Source organism: Muscardinus avellanarius, assembly GCF_963383645.1.
Source record: "Muscardinus avellanarius genome assembly, chromosome: 1".
Classification (NCBI taxonomy): Eukaryota; Metazoa; Chordata; class Mammalia; order Rodentia; family Gliridae; genus Muscardinus; species Muscardinus avellanarius.
The window spans coordinates 152,351,518-152,366,826 of NC_137786.1; the positions used below are offsets into that span (position 1 = coordinate 152,351,518).

The 15,309-nt window shown below is 35.9% G+C and overlaps 1 protein-coding gene across 1 annotated transcript in view; it reads left to right on the forward strand.

Annotated features, from left to right (window-relative positions):
- The window catches only part of PGR (progesterone receptor), a gene marked incomplete at both ends in the record, with an annotated part of 75,112 nt that overhangs the window by 41,919 nt on the left and 17,884 nt on the right, over nt 1-15,309 (forward strand). Inside the window, one exon of the mRNA XM_080697113.1 lies at nt 13,946-14,251. Coding sequence (XP_080553239.1) covers nt 13,946-14,251 — 306 coding nt within the window. The remainder of the gene's footprint in view (nt 1-13,945; nt 14,252-15,309) is intronic.

Here is a 15,309-nt window from a genome sequence, read left to right on the forward strand (position 1 = left end):
TTTGGTGGTAGAGTCCTCCATATCACTTGATCCTTTTGACTATTTCCCATAGCATCATTTGCTATCATCTCCATAATTTATTCAGTTCTGTTTTTCAGGTTTACCATTCTTTCTTGTGCTATGTCCTTTAATATTTTTTCATTTTACTGACAGTATTTTTAATATTATACATTCTACTGGTTTCTTTTAGAGAAGCTTTTTCATTCTTCTGTTTTCATTTCTTTAATAAATATACCCATACTTATTGTAAATCCTAATTTTCAAGTCTCAAAATCTAGTATCCAGTTATGTCATTGTAGCATATTGGAAAGCCAGATATCTTTCAAAATTAATAAAGTAGAAATATCTTGAATATTTGTAGTATTCCCAATGATAGTGGTGTAAATATTCCCATCTGATTTCCAGTGGTTACCAATAGTTTTAACAATGGACTCTGAAAATTCTGAATACTTGTAAGTTCTCATAGGCCAATATGAGCCAAATCCTACACGCAGCTTCTCACTCATTGAACCTTTTGAAATTTTTGTATTATGAGCTTGTATTTCATAGAGTTTAATTTAAAAAAAAATTCTATGTGAACTGGGCATAATGGCACTCACTTGGCAATCACAGTACTTGGGAAGCTGAGACAGGAAGATTGCAGGTTCACATTCAGCTTTAGATACTTAGTGAGGCCCTCCACAGTGAGACCTGGTTTCAGATGTAAAGAATAAAATAAACAGTTGGGGTGTAGATGGGAGTAGAATGCCCCTGGATTCAATCCCCAGTACTGCAAAAAAAAATTCTTATATGGCCCTAATTGAGGGTATTTATTTCCAACAAAAGTGTGCATTTTATTATCTAGGCACCTTAGGGATTTTACAAGTGAAGAATTACCTTTACACTTTTTTCTAGATTTTCCAGACCCTGCATGTCTGGTAAGGAAGTCTATGATCAGAGGAGATCTGAAAATTAATTTCAATTCTAAGATGTCTGCATTGATTTTAAGTGTTCCTACAAATAAATAATTAAAAAAAACTTTAGGACACAAAAGTGTGCTTTGTGTTAAAGTTAAATCTTTGTTTTGCCCGTGGTAATGTTTGTTTAAATTGATTCAAAACATAAAAGATGTGAAGTCACCATTTGTTACATCTCTCTGCTCACCAATTGCTATATTATAGATATATTATTTCATTTACCATCACATTAACTCTCAATATAAATGCTTAATAGAAAAAGAATAGAGATGATAGGTTCTGGTGCATACTTGAAACTCCATAGTTATTAAATGTAGAATGAGAAACTAAACGTCAAAATTTCTCACTCTCTATTCTTATTCTTTATTACAATGCTTCACCATAGCCTTCAAGGGTGTTCTGAAAATCCTTTTACATCTTACAGATAAAACTTCAACTTTTTTTTGTGTGTGTGTGGTTCTGGGGGGTGGAACCCAGAGGCTTTTCTACCTTCAGGCTACACTCCCAGACCTATTTTTCTACTTTATTTGGAAACAGGGTCTCACCAAGTTGCTGAGAGCCTCACTAAGTAGCTGAGGCTGGCTTCAAACCTGTATGATCCTCCTGTCTCAGCCTCCCAAGCGCTGGGATTACAAGCCTGCGCTACCACACCCGGCTTAAAACTTAAACTTTTAAGGATAGAGTTAATATATTTGCTTAAACAAGACATGAAATTCTATATAAACAGTTGCTGGCAATATAGATGATTAGGTATTTATAAATGTTCTCCAGAACATCTAAAATTATAGATAAAACGTGATGTTTTTAAGTGCATATCTAAGCTCTTCAAAGTCAACAAGATATCAAGGGATCCAAAAAGGAAAGAACGCCTCTACCCACTAACACTGGGACATAGGAAGGAAGCATGTCTGTTTCACCTTGGCTGAGGGAGTGGAAAAGGAGTCTCCTCGGATCATCCTTAGTCATACCTCCTTTACCCAGCCAAGCAGTGAGCAATTAGCCTACTTGCAGGATGTAGAAAACCTAAAGGGAAGCGTAAAGATAATCCTTCCCTTGTAAAACCCCAAGGTGCCTGGAATATAAAATGCAGAGAGTGAGAAAATTTGGAGTTTAATTTCACACTTCACACTTAATAGCTGTGGAGTTTCAAGCACATACCAGAACCTTTTACTCTCTTACACTATTAAGACTACACATAAAGAGTTAATGTGATGGTAAATGAAATAACATAACATATATTGAAAGTATATAGCTTAGCAATTGGTTTGCAAAGAAATTTAATAAATGGTGGCTTCACATATCTTTCATGTTCTGAATCAATTTAAACAAATATTACCACTGGAAAAACAAAGATTTAACTTTAACACAAAGCACATTTTTGTATCCTCAAAAAATTTAAATTATTTATTTATAGAAGCTTTGAAAAATCAAGGCAGACATCTTGAAATTATGACTTTAGAGTTATTTAATTAAACTAATTGTTGGATATTGGTACTATATATTATTTATTATTGTATTTATATTATGTTGATGGTACTGTTATATATATTTTATACTATATATATATTGCCTATAGAATCAAATTCTGCAGTACAATGTGTACATTTTCACATAAGAGAAAAAATCTTCTAAATGTATGAACATATTTATCAGTTGAAAATTTTCCCATAGAGAACATCTAATTTGTTGTAATTTTAGAAGAGCCTTTGATAAGTGGTATGAGGCAGAATCTATGACTACAGGAACATGATGAAGTTAGAAAGAAAAAGTTAATTAAATTTATTGGAGACAAAAGAAAAGGTGAATTTACATAGTTTAAGATGGGATAGAGGGAAGTAGAAATGAGGTGAAGAAGAGATGGGAGAGTGAGATGCCTACAGAATGTATGACTTCCTTGACCTCCCAAATCTTCATTGAAGTTTTATGAAAACAAAGAAAATGTATATAATGGGCCCTTTCCTGATGTCTTTAGGCATCTGATACAACCTACAGCCGAACAGAAACCTGAGAATCTACTCCCCCTTTGACTGATGACTTGCTTCTTCTAGTTAAATGTCTTTTAATCCTTAAAGTTCAGTAACTTCATCAGGACTTTGCTCTATCTTATTCTATTAATTTTTCTTTAAACAGAGTAAGCTACTTTTTAACTAAAAATTCAAGTCTTCATATACACAAGAAAAATATTCCTTAATATTTGCCTTTACATATTTTTCTTTCCATAATTTCTTTCCATCTTCATGACCCCAATAATAATCTGTATGTTGGCTCTCTATTGTCATCTTTTTCTGCTAACTTTACTTTTATTCCTTTAATATTTCATTTGGTGTTTTATTATCTAAACTTCATGTTACTGGTTTAGCTTTTTACACTGATACCTCTTCTCTTTTAGTTGTTTGTTTGTTTGTTTGTTTTGTTTTTGGTGCTACTTGGGATGGAACCCGGGGTCTTCTACCTCTGTGCTACACTCCCAGACCTATTTTATATTTTATTTGGAAACAGGGTCTCACTCAGTTTCTGAGGCTGGCTTCAAACCTGTGTGATCCTCCTGTCTCAGCCTACCAGTGCGGGGATTATAAGCATGTGCCACCATGCCCAGCTTCTCTTTTAGTTTTTTAATAAAGTTTTTAATTTATAATGGCTTCATATTTCTCTCCATCATCTCATTTTGTCTTATTTTGTTTTCTAGTTTTATCTGATACTTTGTTTCTCTTTGATTTCTTGAATTGTAGTTGCTAGTTTATCTTTGACATGCAGTGAAATTCTTGCATAAGTCCATTTCTCTACAACTCTTTCAATGTGTATTCATTTGATTTTTGCTTTTACATTCCCAAAAATATTTTTGCCTAGATTCCATATTATATGGCAACTTATATATTGCACATTTACATCTGGGTCATTCTCTCTTGACCTGTTATTTGACTTAGTAATCATTAGTTTGTTTTCCTTGGGCCTTTTCTTGTTTTCCCAAGCCTTATTTTGATTATCTCCTTAAAGCTTAAAATCTCAGCTATTTGGTTAAATATGGACAAGAAGGAAATAGTGACTGGGGAAGATGTGTAGCTCTGATAGAAAGGTACCAATCGCTGAAGTTTACAGAAGCCTGTGAAATATGTGAAATATGCTAAGCTGACTTTCCTAGATTGTGGCTTTGACTGAAGGAAAATTCCCCTTGGATTTCTTCCCGGACTTCAGGGAGAAGAAATTATATGGCAAGAAGCCAGATTATTTTGGAGCCCTTGCGGCAGACAGGATTTTTCTTGTTGTACAGTTACTAATTTATTCAGCAGAGTTGTTGGATATATATATATATATATATCATGAATGAGGTTATACAACATAATCAAAAGTTATGTTTACTTAGGATAGAGATAGTGCCAAAATAAATATGTAACACAAAATATCATTGCCTGATAAAATGGTTGACAAGTTCCAAGAACAATATCATGTCAATTTGGATGAGACAAGGAAAAGAATATGAGAGACTGTCTATTCACAATTTTGTTGGGCTTTATAGAGCTCTATAAAGAATTTGAAGTTCATTCTTAATAAGACTGGAAGTCATGGAGAGTATTGAGCAAGGAGTGGCATAGTCTCATTTGAGTTTTTTGTTTGTTTGTTTGTTGTTGTTGTTTGGTGGTACTAGGAGTGGAACCTAGAGGCTTTCTACCTCTGAGCTATCCTCCCACACCTATTTTATATTTTATTTAGAAACAGGGTCTCACTAAGCTGCCGAGAGCCTAAGTAGCTGAGGTTGGCTTCGAACCTGTGTGATCCTCCTGTCTCAGCCTCCCAAGCGCAGGGATTACAAGCATGCGCCACCACGCCCGGCCTCACTTGAGTTTTTAAAGGATCACTCAGTTGTGCAGAGAATAGACTGTAGAAGGTGAAAGCTGGCAAACCAGACGGCCTGTGTTGTGGAGGTTCATCTATGATACTGGCGACCTACATCATTTTGGAGGCAGTGGAAATGAGGAAAAGGTTTTGACTCTTCATTTTCATGGTGATATTCATGATACACTGATGAAGTAGATAGGAGATTAAAAAATAAGTAAGGTATCAATAATGTCTCTAGAGTTTGGGGCCAGAGCAAGTGAATAAATAGAGTCCCCAAACTGGAAGTTGCAATTTAGAGCCAGCTCATCAAAGTCCTAAATTTATTAATACATTAAATTTATTTAATGTATTAATAAATTTATTAATACATATTAACAAATATATGTTAATACATTTATTAAATATATTAAACTTCAGAGGTGTTTTCACAGAAACACATATGGAGATGCTAAATGTACAGCTGAATAGTGCATTAACTCTCAGAAAAAGAGTCTAGAATTCTCAAAAAGTTAGAGCTGGAGTTATAAATTTGACAATCATTAATTTCTACATGGTAGTAAATATAAAGGACTAGAGGCAAACACCCTGAAGGAAAATATAGATATCTAAGAGAAGTTTGATATCTGAGGTCTGTACACATCAAAATTTATAAATTGATTAAAAGATTAAAAGAGCCAGCGGGAAATATTGAAGGAGTGGTCACAAGAGTGAGATATGTGGAAGCCAAGTGAGAGGAAAGTTACAAGATGGAAATGATCAACCGTGTCTAGTATTTCTGATAAGTGGACTGAGACAAGTACTAAGAGCTGACCATTGTTTTGTTTTGATACTGGAGATTGAACCAGGGGTGATATATCTCTGATTTAGATTCCCAGCCTTATTATTTTTTAATTTTTTAATTTTGAAACTTAATCTCACTAAGTTGCTGAGGACTTCGATAAGTTGATGAGACTGTCCTTGAACCTATGATCCTCTTGCCTGAGCCTCCCAAGTATTGAGATTACAGGCATTCCCCACCACGCCTGACTCATTTTTGTTTTTTGACAAGTGGAATCATTGGTGACCTTCCTGAGAACAATGGTGTTGGATTATAGAGAAGCACCTGATTGGAGCTGGTTCAAGGGATAAGGGGTGGAGAGAATGCACACCTCTCCATGCAATAGAGGATGATTAAGATGGACTATTAGACGACACAGATGAGAGGCCAGACAGACCTAAAGAGAAATCCTTGAACAGGTAAGAAGGAATGAGAACTGTGCTAGAATGACAGTAACACAGATAGCTCATATACTATAACAGGGACCTTCTTAGCCTCTATAAATCATTTCCTCTGCTTCTAATTCCACTCTTCAAAACATCATCTGTTAGGTTGGATAACAGACAACTCCTAACCCTTTCTCTCCTTTCTTATCCCTTCTTGCCTACCCTTAACATCTAATCCCATATTTCCTCTATCCAGCAAAACTATGGAAATATATATATATATATATATATATATATATATATATATATATATATATAATTTCCTGATGATGGATTAGACGGAAAGTAGGAAATTACTGGCTCTTCATGCTTAGTCTTGATTGTACACCCCAATGCACAAGGCACTATTATTTTTCAGAAGTCTAGCTAGGTGTAGTGTCCCACACTTGCTTGTTATATTCATACTTGTGAAGCAGGGACAGAAGGATTACAGAGTCAAGGATATCCTCAGAAAATATTAAGACTATCAACCTAGCAAGACCCTGTTTTAAAATAAAAGAAAATAAAATAGGTCTTGGGGTGTAGCTCAGAGGCAGAATGCCCCTGTGTTCAATCCCCAGTAACACACAAAAAAAAGGAAATACAGGCTGTATTGAAATCCATCCAAAGTAATTCTAAAATGTTATTCAGTTCTGAGTACTTTTGCCATTTTCTATTTTTTCAATCAACAAATGCTAAAATTGCAATTAAGTGTTCTATGATTTGTTTGTTGTATTGTTTGACAGTGATCCTTAAACCTGAAGACTAGCAATCACTTCATTGAAAGAATAGCCTATATAAAAATGTTTTAAGTCAATAAAAATGTCACATTGCTGCTCATCTTCCCTTTTAAGTGCTCTTGCTGTGGTAATCTTATGGCAAGCTCTTAAGCTGGGTCAAAACAACAACTTCAGTAACTAACTAAATATGTATTTGGTGTTCCCTGTATGGTTGGCAATTTGTAAATCTTCAGATTTACATTGGTGAATAAAATAGACCTGGATCCTATCCCCTGGGCAGCAACCCTAGTGGAGGAGGCTGTGTGCTGTGAAGAAAATAAATATAGCAAGAGAGAGGAATGTTGGGGAGGTGGCTCAGAGTAGGAGGTGAAGAAGACATAACGATGCATGCATGCATTTCTATAGCAGACATTTATTTATCGAGGCACTACAGGACACTGAAGAAGACCTGTAAAAATGATAGAAAAGTGGCACTTCTAATGAAGTTCACATTTAAGGACAAGGAAACTATAACCATTTTCATCTCTTAATATTATCATCGCTGGGGTGTCTGAATTATGTTTTAACTTTGTATGTGACTCCTAAAATTATGTATCAAATTTCTGGAGAATATTATGCTAAGTGAGATTAGTCAGTCACAAAGAGTAAAAAATCAGATGCCCTCCCTAATATGCAGAAGCTAGGGAGAAAATGGGTCATAGGAAGAACTCTAGACAAAGAAAAAATTTAAGCACAATTCTCTTAGTGTGCAAAGCTCTCCTTTGAAATATACCACTTGATTAGATACCAAGGAATCATTAGCCTGCAAATTTTAAGATGCAGTAATTGAAAAGGCAGCATAAGATTTTGTGCGACGAGTACATGCTTTGAGATTACTGAATCTTTCCCTGACCATAGTTTTTTTAAAATACTTTTATTGGTGCTTTATGTTCTCACATCACAATGTAAGTCACAGTGGCATATATGCAAACAGAACTTGGTGGGCTTTCCCCCAGCTCCCACTCCATTCCCCCCTTTCCCCATACAGGATATTGAAATTGACATTTTTATATACATAATGTCAACGAGAGTGATTCCTTCACTGATTCTCTCTCTCCCAACACATTTCCCCTAGACCATCTTCCTGGCTCCACTGGTCTTTCTCCTCCATTATCTAAAGTTCCTTTGGTATCCCCATTACTTCCTAGCTTTTGCATATGAGAGAAAATATTTCACTCTTCACTTTCTGTAACTGGCTAACCTCACTTAATACAATATTCTCTAAGTCCATCAATTTTTTTCTTCAGACAACATAATTTTCTTCTTTCTTGCCAAGAAAAGTTCCTTTTGTGTGTGTATCACATAATTTTGCATTCCATTCATGTATTAATGGACACCTAGGTCGGCTCCATATTTTGGCTATTGTGGATTGTGCTGCTATAAACATAAGCAAAGTAGCAGGATACAAAAGCAATCTAAAAAAAAAACCCCAAACAATAGCTTTTCTATATGCCAGTCATGAATCCACTGAAAAAGAAATCTGAAAACGACTACATTCAAAATAGCCTCATAAATAATAAAATACCTAGGACGAAATCTAACCAAGAAGGTAAAAAGACCTCTACAATGGAAATTACAGAACACTAAAAAATGAAATGGAAGAAGCTCTTAGAAGACGAAAAGATTTCCCATGCTCTTGGATAGGCAGAATGAATATTAAAATGGCCATACTACCAAGTCATGTACGTTTGGTAGTATGAGTCAATGCAGTTCCTATTAAAATACCAATGTCATTCTTCAAACACCTAGAAAGATCAGTCAAAAGACCTAGAATAACCAAATAAATTTTCAGCAATAAGACTATGCATGAGGTATGAGGTATCAAAATTTTTGCTTCAAATATACTACAGAGCTACAGAAAGTAAAACAGCATGGTATCTGCACAAAACAGACACATAGATCAGTGGCATAGAACAGATACAGAAACAAATTCACACACTTATAACCTATTTATTTTTTACAAAGGTGCCAAACACATTGAAAAAAATACAGCCTTTCAACACATGGTATCAGGAAAACAAATTGTCCATTTATAGCAAAATGAAATAAAACTCCTACCTCTCATCCTCCATAGAAATCAACTGGATGGAGCAAAGACCTGAAAATTAGACCAGAAACTTTTAAATTACTAGAGGAGGTCATAGGTTCAACACTCCAACATATAGGAACAGGTAGAAACTTCCTCAATAAGACCTCCAGAGCTCAGGAAATTAAAACAAGAATTAATTACTAGGATGACATTCAGTTTATAAGTTTTGTTCATCAAAGTAAACCATCAAGAATCTCAAGAGAGAGCCTGCAAAATAGAAGATCCTTGCCAGCTATTTCTCTGATAGTGGACTAATATCTAGAATATAGAGCATACTTAAAAGGTTTAACACTAAAAAATCAAATATCCCAATCAAGAAAAGGGGAATTGAAATAAAAAGACATTTCACAAAAGAATAAATACAAATGGCCAATAAATGGGAAAAAATGTTCAACGTCATTAGCAATCAGAGATATAAATCAAAACTACACTGAAAGTCCATCTAACTCCAATCAAATTAGCAAGCATAAAGAAGTCAAACAACAGTAAGTGCTGGAAAATTTATGGGTAAATAGGGACTTTTATACCCTGTGGGTGGGATTGCAAATTAGTAAAAACACTAGGGATATTAGTGTAAAAATTCCTCAGAAAATTGGGAACAGATCTACCATACGATCTAGTTATACCACTCCTAGGTATCTTTCCAAAGGGACTAAAATCAGAATATTATAATAATATGTGAATAACATATATTTGGTAAAATATATATATATATATAGTATAGCATACATAATATAGTATATATTTATAGTAATATATTCATAGCAGTACAATTTACAATAGCTAAATTATAGAACCAACCAAGGTGTCCATCCACAGATGAATAGAGTACAAAATTACGAAATTTACACATAATGGGATTCTCCTCAGCAATAAAGAAGCATTTGCAGAAAAATGGATGTTATGTGAGATTAGCCAGTCACAGAAAGTGAAAGGTCATGTTTTCTCTCATATGTGGAAGCTAGGAAGTAGTTGTGATTCCAGAAGAACTTCAAATAATGGAGAAGAAACTCCAGCGGAGGGAGGTAAGTGGTGTAGGGGAAAAAGGGAGATGGAGAATCAATGAAGGAATCATCTCCATTGACATTATATCCACATGTGAGAATACCAATGTCAATCTCAATATCCTGTATGGGAAGGGGGTTGTAGTGGGGATGGGGCCAGAGGAAAGCTCATCAAGTATGTCATTATCACTATGAATACATTATGACATGAGACTATAATGCACCAATAAAAGTATTGAAAAAATGATCTTTTTACCAAAGTGATCAAGAGAATCAATGCAATCCCCATGAAAATATAAGTCATTCTTTTTAGATATAGAAAAATCAGTCCTAAGTTTCATGTGGAGAAACAAAATCACTAATCACACTTTGAACCCTGTTTCCCTCAAGTCACCCTCCATTACTACACATGTATTTGATTAATAACACATACCGTTAGTAATAGCTCACTCTTTTATTAAAGGCCTGCTCCATCTTCTACCCTTTACCATCAGAATGTAGATTCCACAAAAGGAGACACTTTATGGTTCCCTACTATACTCTTTTTCAAAGGGTTGATCAATAAAATAAAATACTTAGCTCAATATTAGCCTACTTTTTTACTTTTCTTTTATTGTGTGTTACCCCCTTGTCCCTGGCACTCATGAAAAGGCTGGGTCATGGGCAGAACTGCAGATACTTCCTAAATTGACTCAAATAACATTTTATATAATCCACATGTTAGGAAGTTGTCTGGGAATTTTATTTTGGATAGAATACTTGCTAAAGTCTGATCAATGTGTCAAGTATTTGCTTTGGTTTTGAAAGAGACTCCAGCATTTCATAATATAATCAACTCCTGATGGAAATGGAACCAAAAAGGTACGAAAAAGAAAAGAAGTTAAAGCAAATTGGAGTAAAAAAAAAAAAAAAGCAAGGGAGGAATTTCCCTGAAAGGCAGGACAGTTTTCTTTAGAGAGGAGATATGGTTCAAGAGCGTCTTCTTGCACCTTTCTACCTCCTGGTCTGGGTATTTGCTTCATAATGATATGTAGCTATACATATTCAATTGAGTTTTGTTATAAATCACAATAAAGTTTTTTCTTAATAGAAAAGTTTTAAAATGGTTATGTGAAGAATATGCTTATAGGAAAACTAGATGGGTATGACTCTCTTAATCTTAAGCTCCTTTCTAGATTTTTTTTACTATATAGTTTATTACATTTAATATTTTCAGTTTGAATTACTATACCAGTAAACAATAATTCAGTTATCTACTTGAATTAGATTACTTCCAGAAATTTTGATTTTATATATTCGATTTATATAGCCTTCCAGAAGATAGAAAGACTTGAGACTTGTTTTAAGTTCAAAAATATGTCTTAAGTATAAATACTGATTTTTCTTTATTTTTTTAAATTTTTTATTGGTGCATTATAGTCATACACCTTAATGGGATAAAAGATGGTGGAGACATACATGCACACATAATTCAGTTAGCCTTTACCCAATGCCTGCCCTCTTCCCTCCCTACCCCATCCTTCCCCTGCTTGGCTCAGGGATTGACTTTGATATGTTTGTTTAAATACATCATGTGATTTAGAGAATTTCTGTCTCCCCCCCTCCCATCTCCTCAGTTAGGTCGCCTTATTTGCTTATCTATAGAATCTCCTTCTTCATCTAGAGTTCCTTCTGTTACCCATTTCTCTCTAGCTTGATTTTTCTTTAGAATCCAACATTCTGTTTAAAGTTTCACTTTGAAGCCCTGCTAGTTGGCTTAGGTAATTAAATATTAAGCATTAATTATTATAAATAAAATAAAAATAAATTGGAAGGAAAGCCATCTTGGATTTATTATTTGGGGTGGGAAGGGTATTCTGTCTTTTCTTTTAATCATAGTATTTAGGAATTGGAACCAACCTTAAGAAAACATTGAATTCATATTTTGTGCTTAAAACCACTATCTTATGCCAAAACCTCTTCACTAGAATCCCACCAAATGAAAATTCAGCTCATGCCTGAAACTCAGGGAGATTATTGTGGGGACTACAGGGGATTTGTGGTTTAGAGACACATGATCTGAGCTCTACTTCTCTATTATTGGGTGTAGCATCTCCTCTCTTTTTCATTTTCCAAATCTACAAATGGAGTAAATGACTTGCACTTTTTAAATCTGTTGTGATGCTAAATGATACTTATATAGAATTTCTAGCACATAGTCATATAGAACTACACAAATGAGTCACTGAATAGAATTCCTTCCTATTCATCAACTCAATCCTTTCCCAGTGAGCCTATTCGATCTCTGCTCATAATTCAGAATTCTTTTTTTTTTTTTTTTTTTTGGTGGCACTGGGGTTCCTGGAAGCCCTTCTACCTCCGGGCTACACTCCCAGACCTATTTTTACATTTTTATTTGGAAACAGGGTCTCCTAAGCCAGCGCGTGCAGCTGGCTTCGAACCTGCGCAATCCTCCTGTCTCTGCCTCCCAAGCACGGGGATTACAAGCGTGCGCCACCACGCCCGGCCAGAATTCTTTTTATGTATTGATTCTGACCACTGTTCTCCCGTCACCAAAAAGTTCTAGCTCAGCTCCTTGGGATTGTATAGGACAAGTGAACTCCTTTTGCTTTATGACAATACCTGATCCCACAAACCACAAAGATGAATGTTTTCAGAGACCAGCAATTGGGTAGAGTGGCAAGACTTAGGCCAGATGACAATTGGTCTACCACTAGTCCATGGAGGGAGCAAACTAGAGTGCACATGCCTTATCCAGAAGCAGCAGTGCACCTCAGCTGTAACAGATGGCTGCCATACAACTAATCAAGGGGGATTTGAGCAAGCAAAACGTGTCCATGAGCCAGACCAGCACCAGAGACAACAGATTACTCTCTCTGGCCAGATCATTGTAAACAGAAATCCAACCTCTCTTCACTAAGGAGCTCAGCCACTTCATGTAGGTCAGCAGATCATGCCTGGCATGGAGCAGGTGAGGCTGAAACCTGCCATGCCCTGGTCACCAAGACTTCCTCTAATTCACCCCAAGGCATCTGTGAAGTAGCCTGTGAAGGATCCTGGTCTCCTTCAGTCTGTCCTACTGAGGTACAGTCTTCTCATCTCACCAAAAGGACTTCTTTTCCCCCTTCTTCCTAACACACTACAATTCATCAAAGTAGGAATTCTTAAAATTCCCAGAGAGCCAAATGTGGTCTGACCAGCACAGAAAAAAAGGGTGAAATCTGTGTCTTCCCTTAATTTAGTATTCTTAAATTTGGTCCCTCATATCTCATAATACTCCACTGTTTGATTTCAAGAGATCTGTGAGCCCACTGTAAACATATAGAAGACTTTGTGGAGTTTACATATATGCATAGCTCTTTACAGATTCTTAAAAGAATAACCCACCCAATCTGGGCATGGTGGTGCACACTTGTAATCCCAGCATTTGGGAGGCTGAGACCAGAGAATCGCAGTTCGCAGACAGCCTCAGCTACTTAGTGGGGCCCTCCACAACTCAATGTGACCCTGTTTCAAAAAAAAAAAAATTGGCCAGGAGGTGTAGCTCGGAGGGTGAATGCCTTTGGGTTCCATCCCCAGACCCGCAAAAAAAAAACAACAACAACAAAAAAAAACCCCACCCCAAAGACTCAACAACCACTTTAAAGTATGCTTTAATCTATGTAGTTTATAATATTACTTTGGGAAGGTGGTACTGGCAGAAGATTGATCAGTATTGAGTCTGGACTACTAAAAGCTACTTGTCATTCATCTTTTATACAGAGCTTCAAAACCCCCTGCCAGGTCCTGATGTAATGACCTACACCCCACTAACTCAGTGAAAGCTGATGCCATTATTTATTCCAAATCCAAGACTTAATGTTTGGATTTTATTTCACACTATTAGATTGATGCTAAAATCTATAATTCTGTAGTTCTAAGGCTTAAGAAAAATCATATACTGCCAGATATTTAGTTCATATGCATTGACATGAACATCTTTGGTTCTTTTTCTTTCTTTCTTTCTTTCTTTCTTTCTTTCTTTTTTTTTGTTCTCTATAGGTCGAAAATTTAAAAAATTCAATAAGGTCAGAGTTATGAGAGCACTGGATGGTGTGGCCCTCCAACAGTCAGTGGGCATTCCAAATGAAAGCCAGGCCTTGAGCCAGAGAATCACCTTTTCACCAAGTCAAGAATTACAGTTGATCCCCTCGCTGATCAGCCTGCTGCTGAGCATTGAACCAGACGTGGTCTACGCAGGACACGACAACACAAAACCAGACACCTCCAGCTCCCTGCTGACCAGCCTTAACCAACTGTGTGAGAGGCAACTTCTTTCAGTGGTCAAGTGGTCTAAGTCGCTGCCAGGTAATAATAATTTATACATACTTAGCAGGTGATGGAAATTTTACTGTTTGCCACACTATTCGATTGTTAAGTAAAACAGTCTACACAGTCAGTTAACTGTAATGTAAACAGCATGTTATGTTTCAGCAGTTCAAAATCTTTGCTAAAGACCCCAGTATGTGCTCTGGAAATATAATGGAAGTAAATCATATGTTGTCTTGTAGATAATACACTAAATAGGCAAGAAATAGCCATGTGTCCAATCACATGTGTCCAATCACATGTGTCCAATCACAGATAGTGTAGTAGTTCAAAAAAGATGTATTGGCTGTCTTCTTAAAATGTCTAGTTATTTTAAAATATAATTGAATCAGCTTCAATTGGTCAAAAATAAATATCTGTATTCACATAATAAATAAAAATAGTGTTCAGAGTACAGTTAGATATCTAAGGTTATTTTTTGTTGTTGTTGTTTTGGGTGGTACTGGGGTTCCTGGAAACCCTTCTACCTCCAGGATATACTCCCAGACCTATTTTATAATTTTTTATTTGGAAACAGCGTCTCTTAAGGCAGCGGGGTTGGCTTCGAACCTGTGTGATCCTCCTGTCTCCGCCTCCCAAGCACGGGGATTGCAAGCATGTGCTACCATGCCTGGCTTAAGGTTATTTTAAAAACCAAAATTCACAAACACAAATAAGTTATTTTAACATAGAGAAATGAACCTCCAATAATTTCTGTAATTTATACTCAGAAAAAGGAGTATGACCATCTTGAATTGACTCTTGCATTTTCAGGGAAATGGATGGAACTGGAGGACATTATGCTAAGCAGGATTAGTCAGTCACAAAAAGTAAGAAATCAGATGCTTTCACTAATATGTGAAAGCTAAAGTGAAATGGTCATAGGAGGAGCCCCAAGCAGCATGGGAGGGAGGGTCAGGGAGGGAAAGGGGTGGAGATTGAATGGGGGCTGACTGGGTGATGTGTGCATGTATGTCTACACAAGTCTTTTTTTATTATCCCACTATGATGTATGAATATAATGCACCAATAAATAAAAAAGAGAAAACTTATTTTTA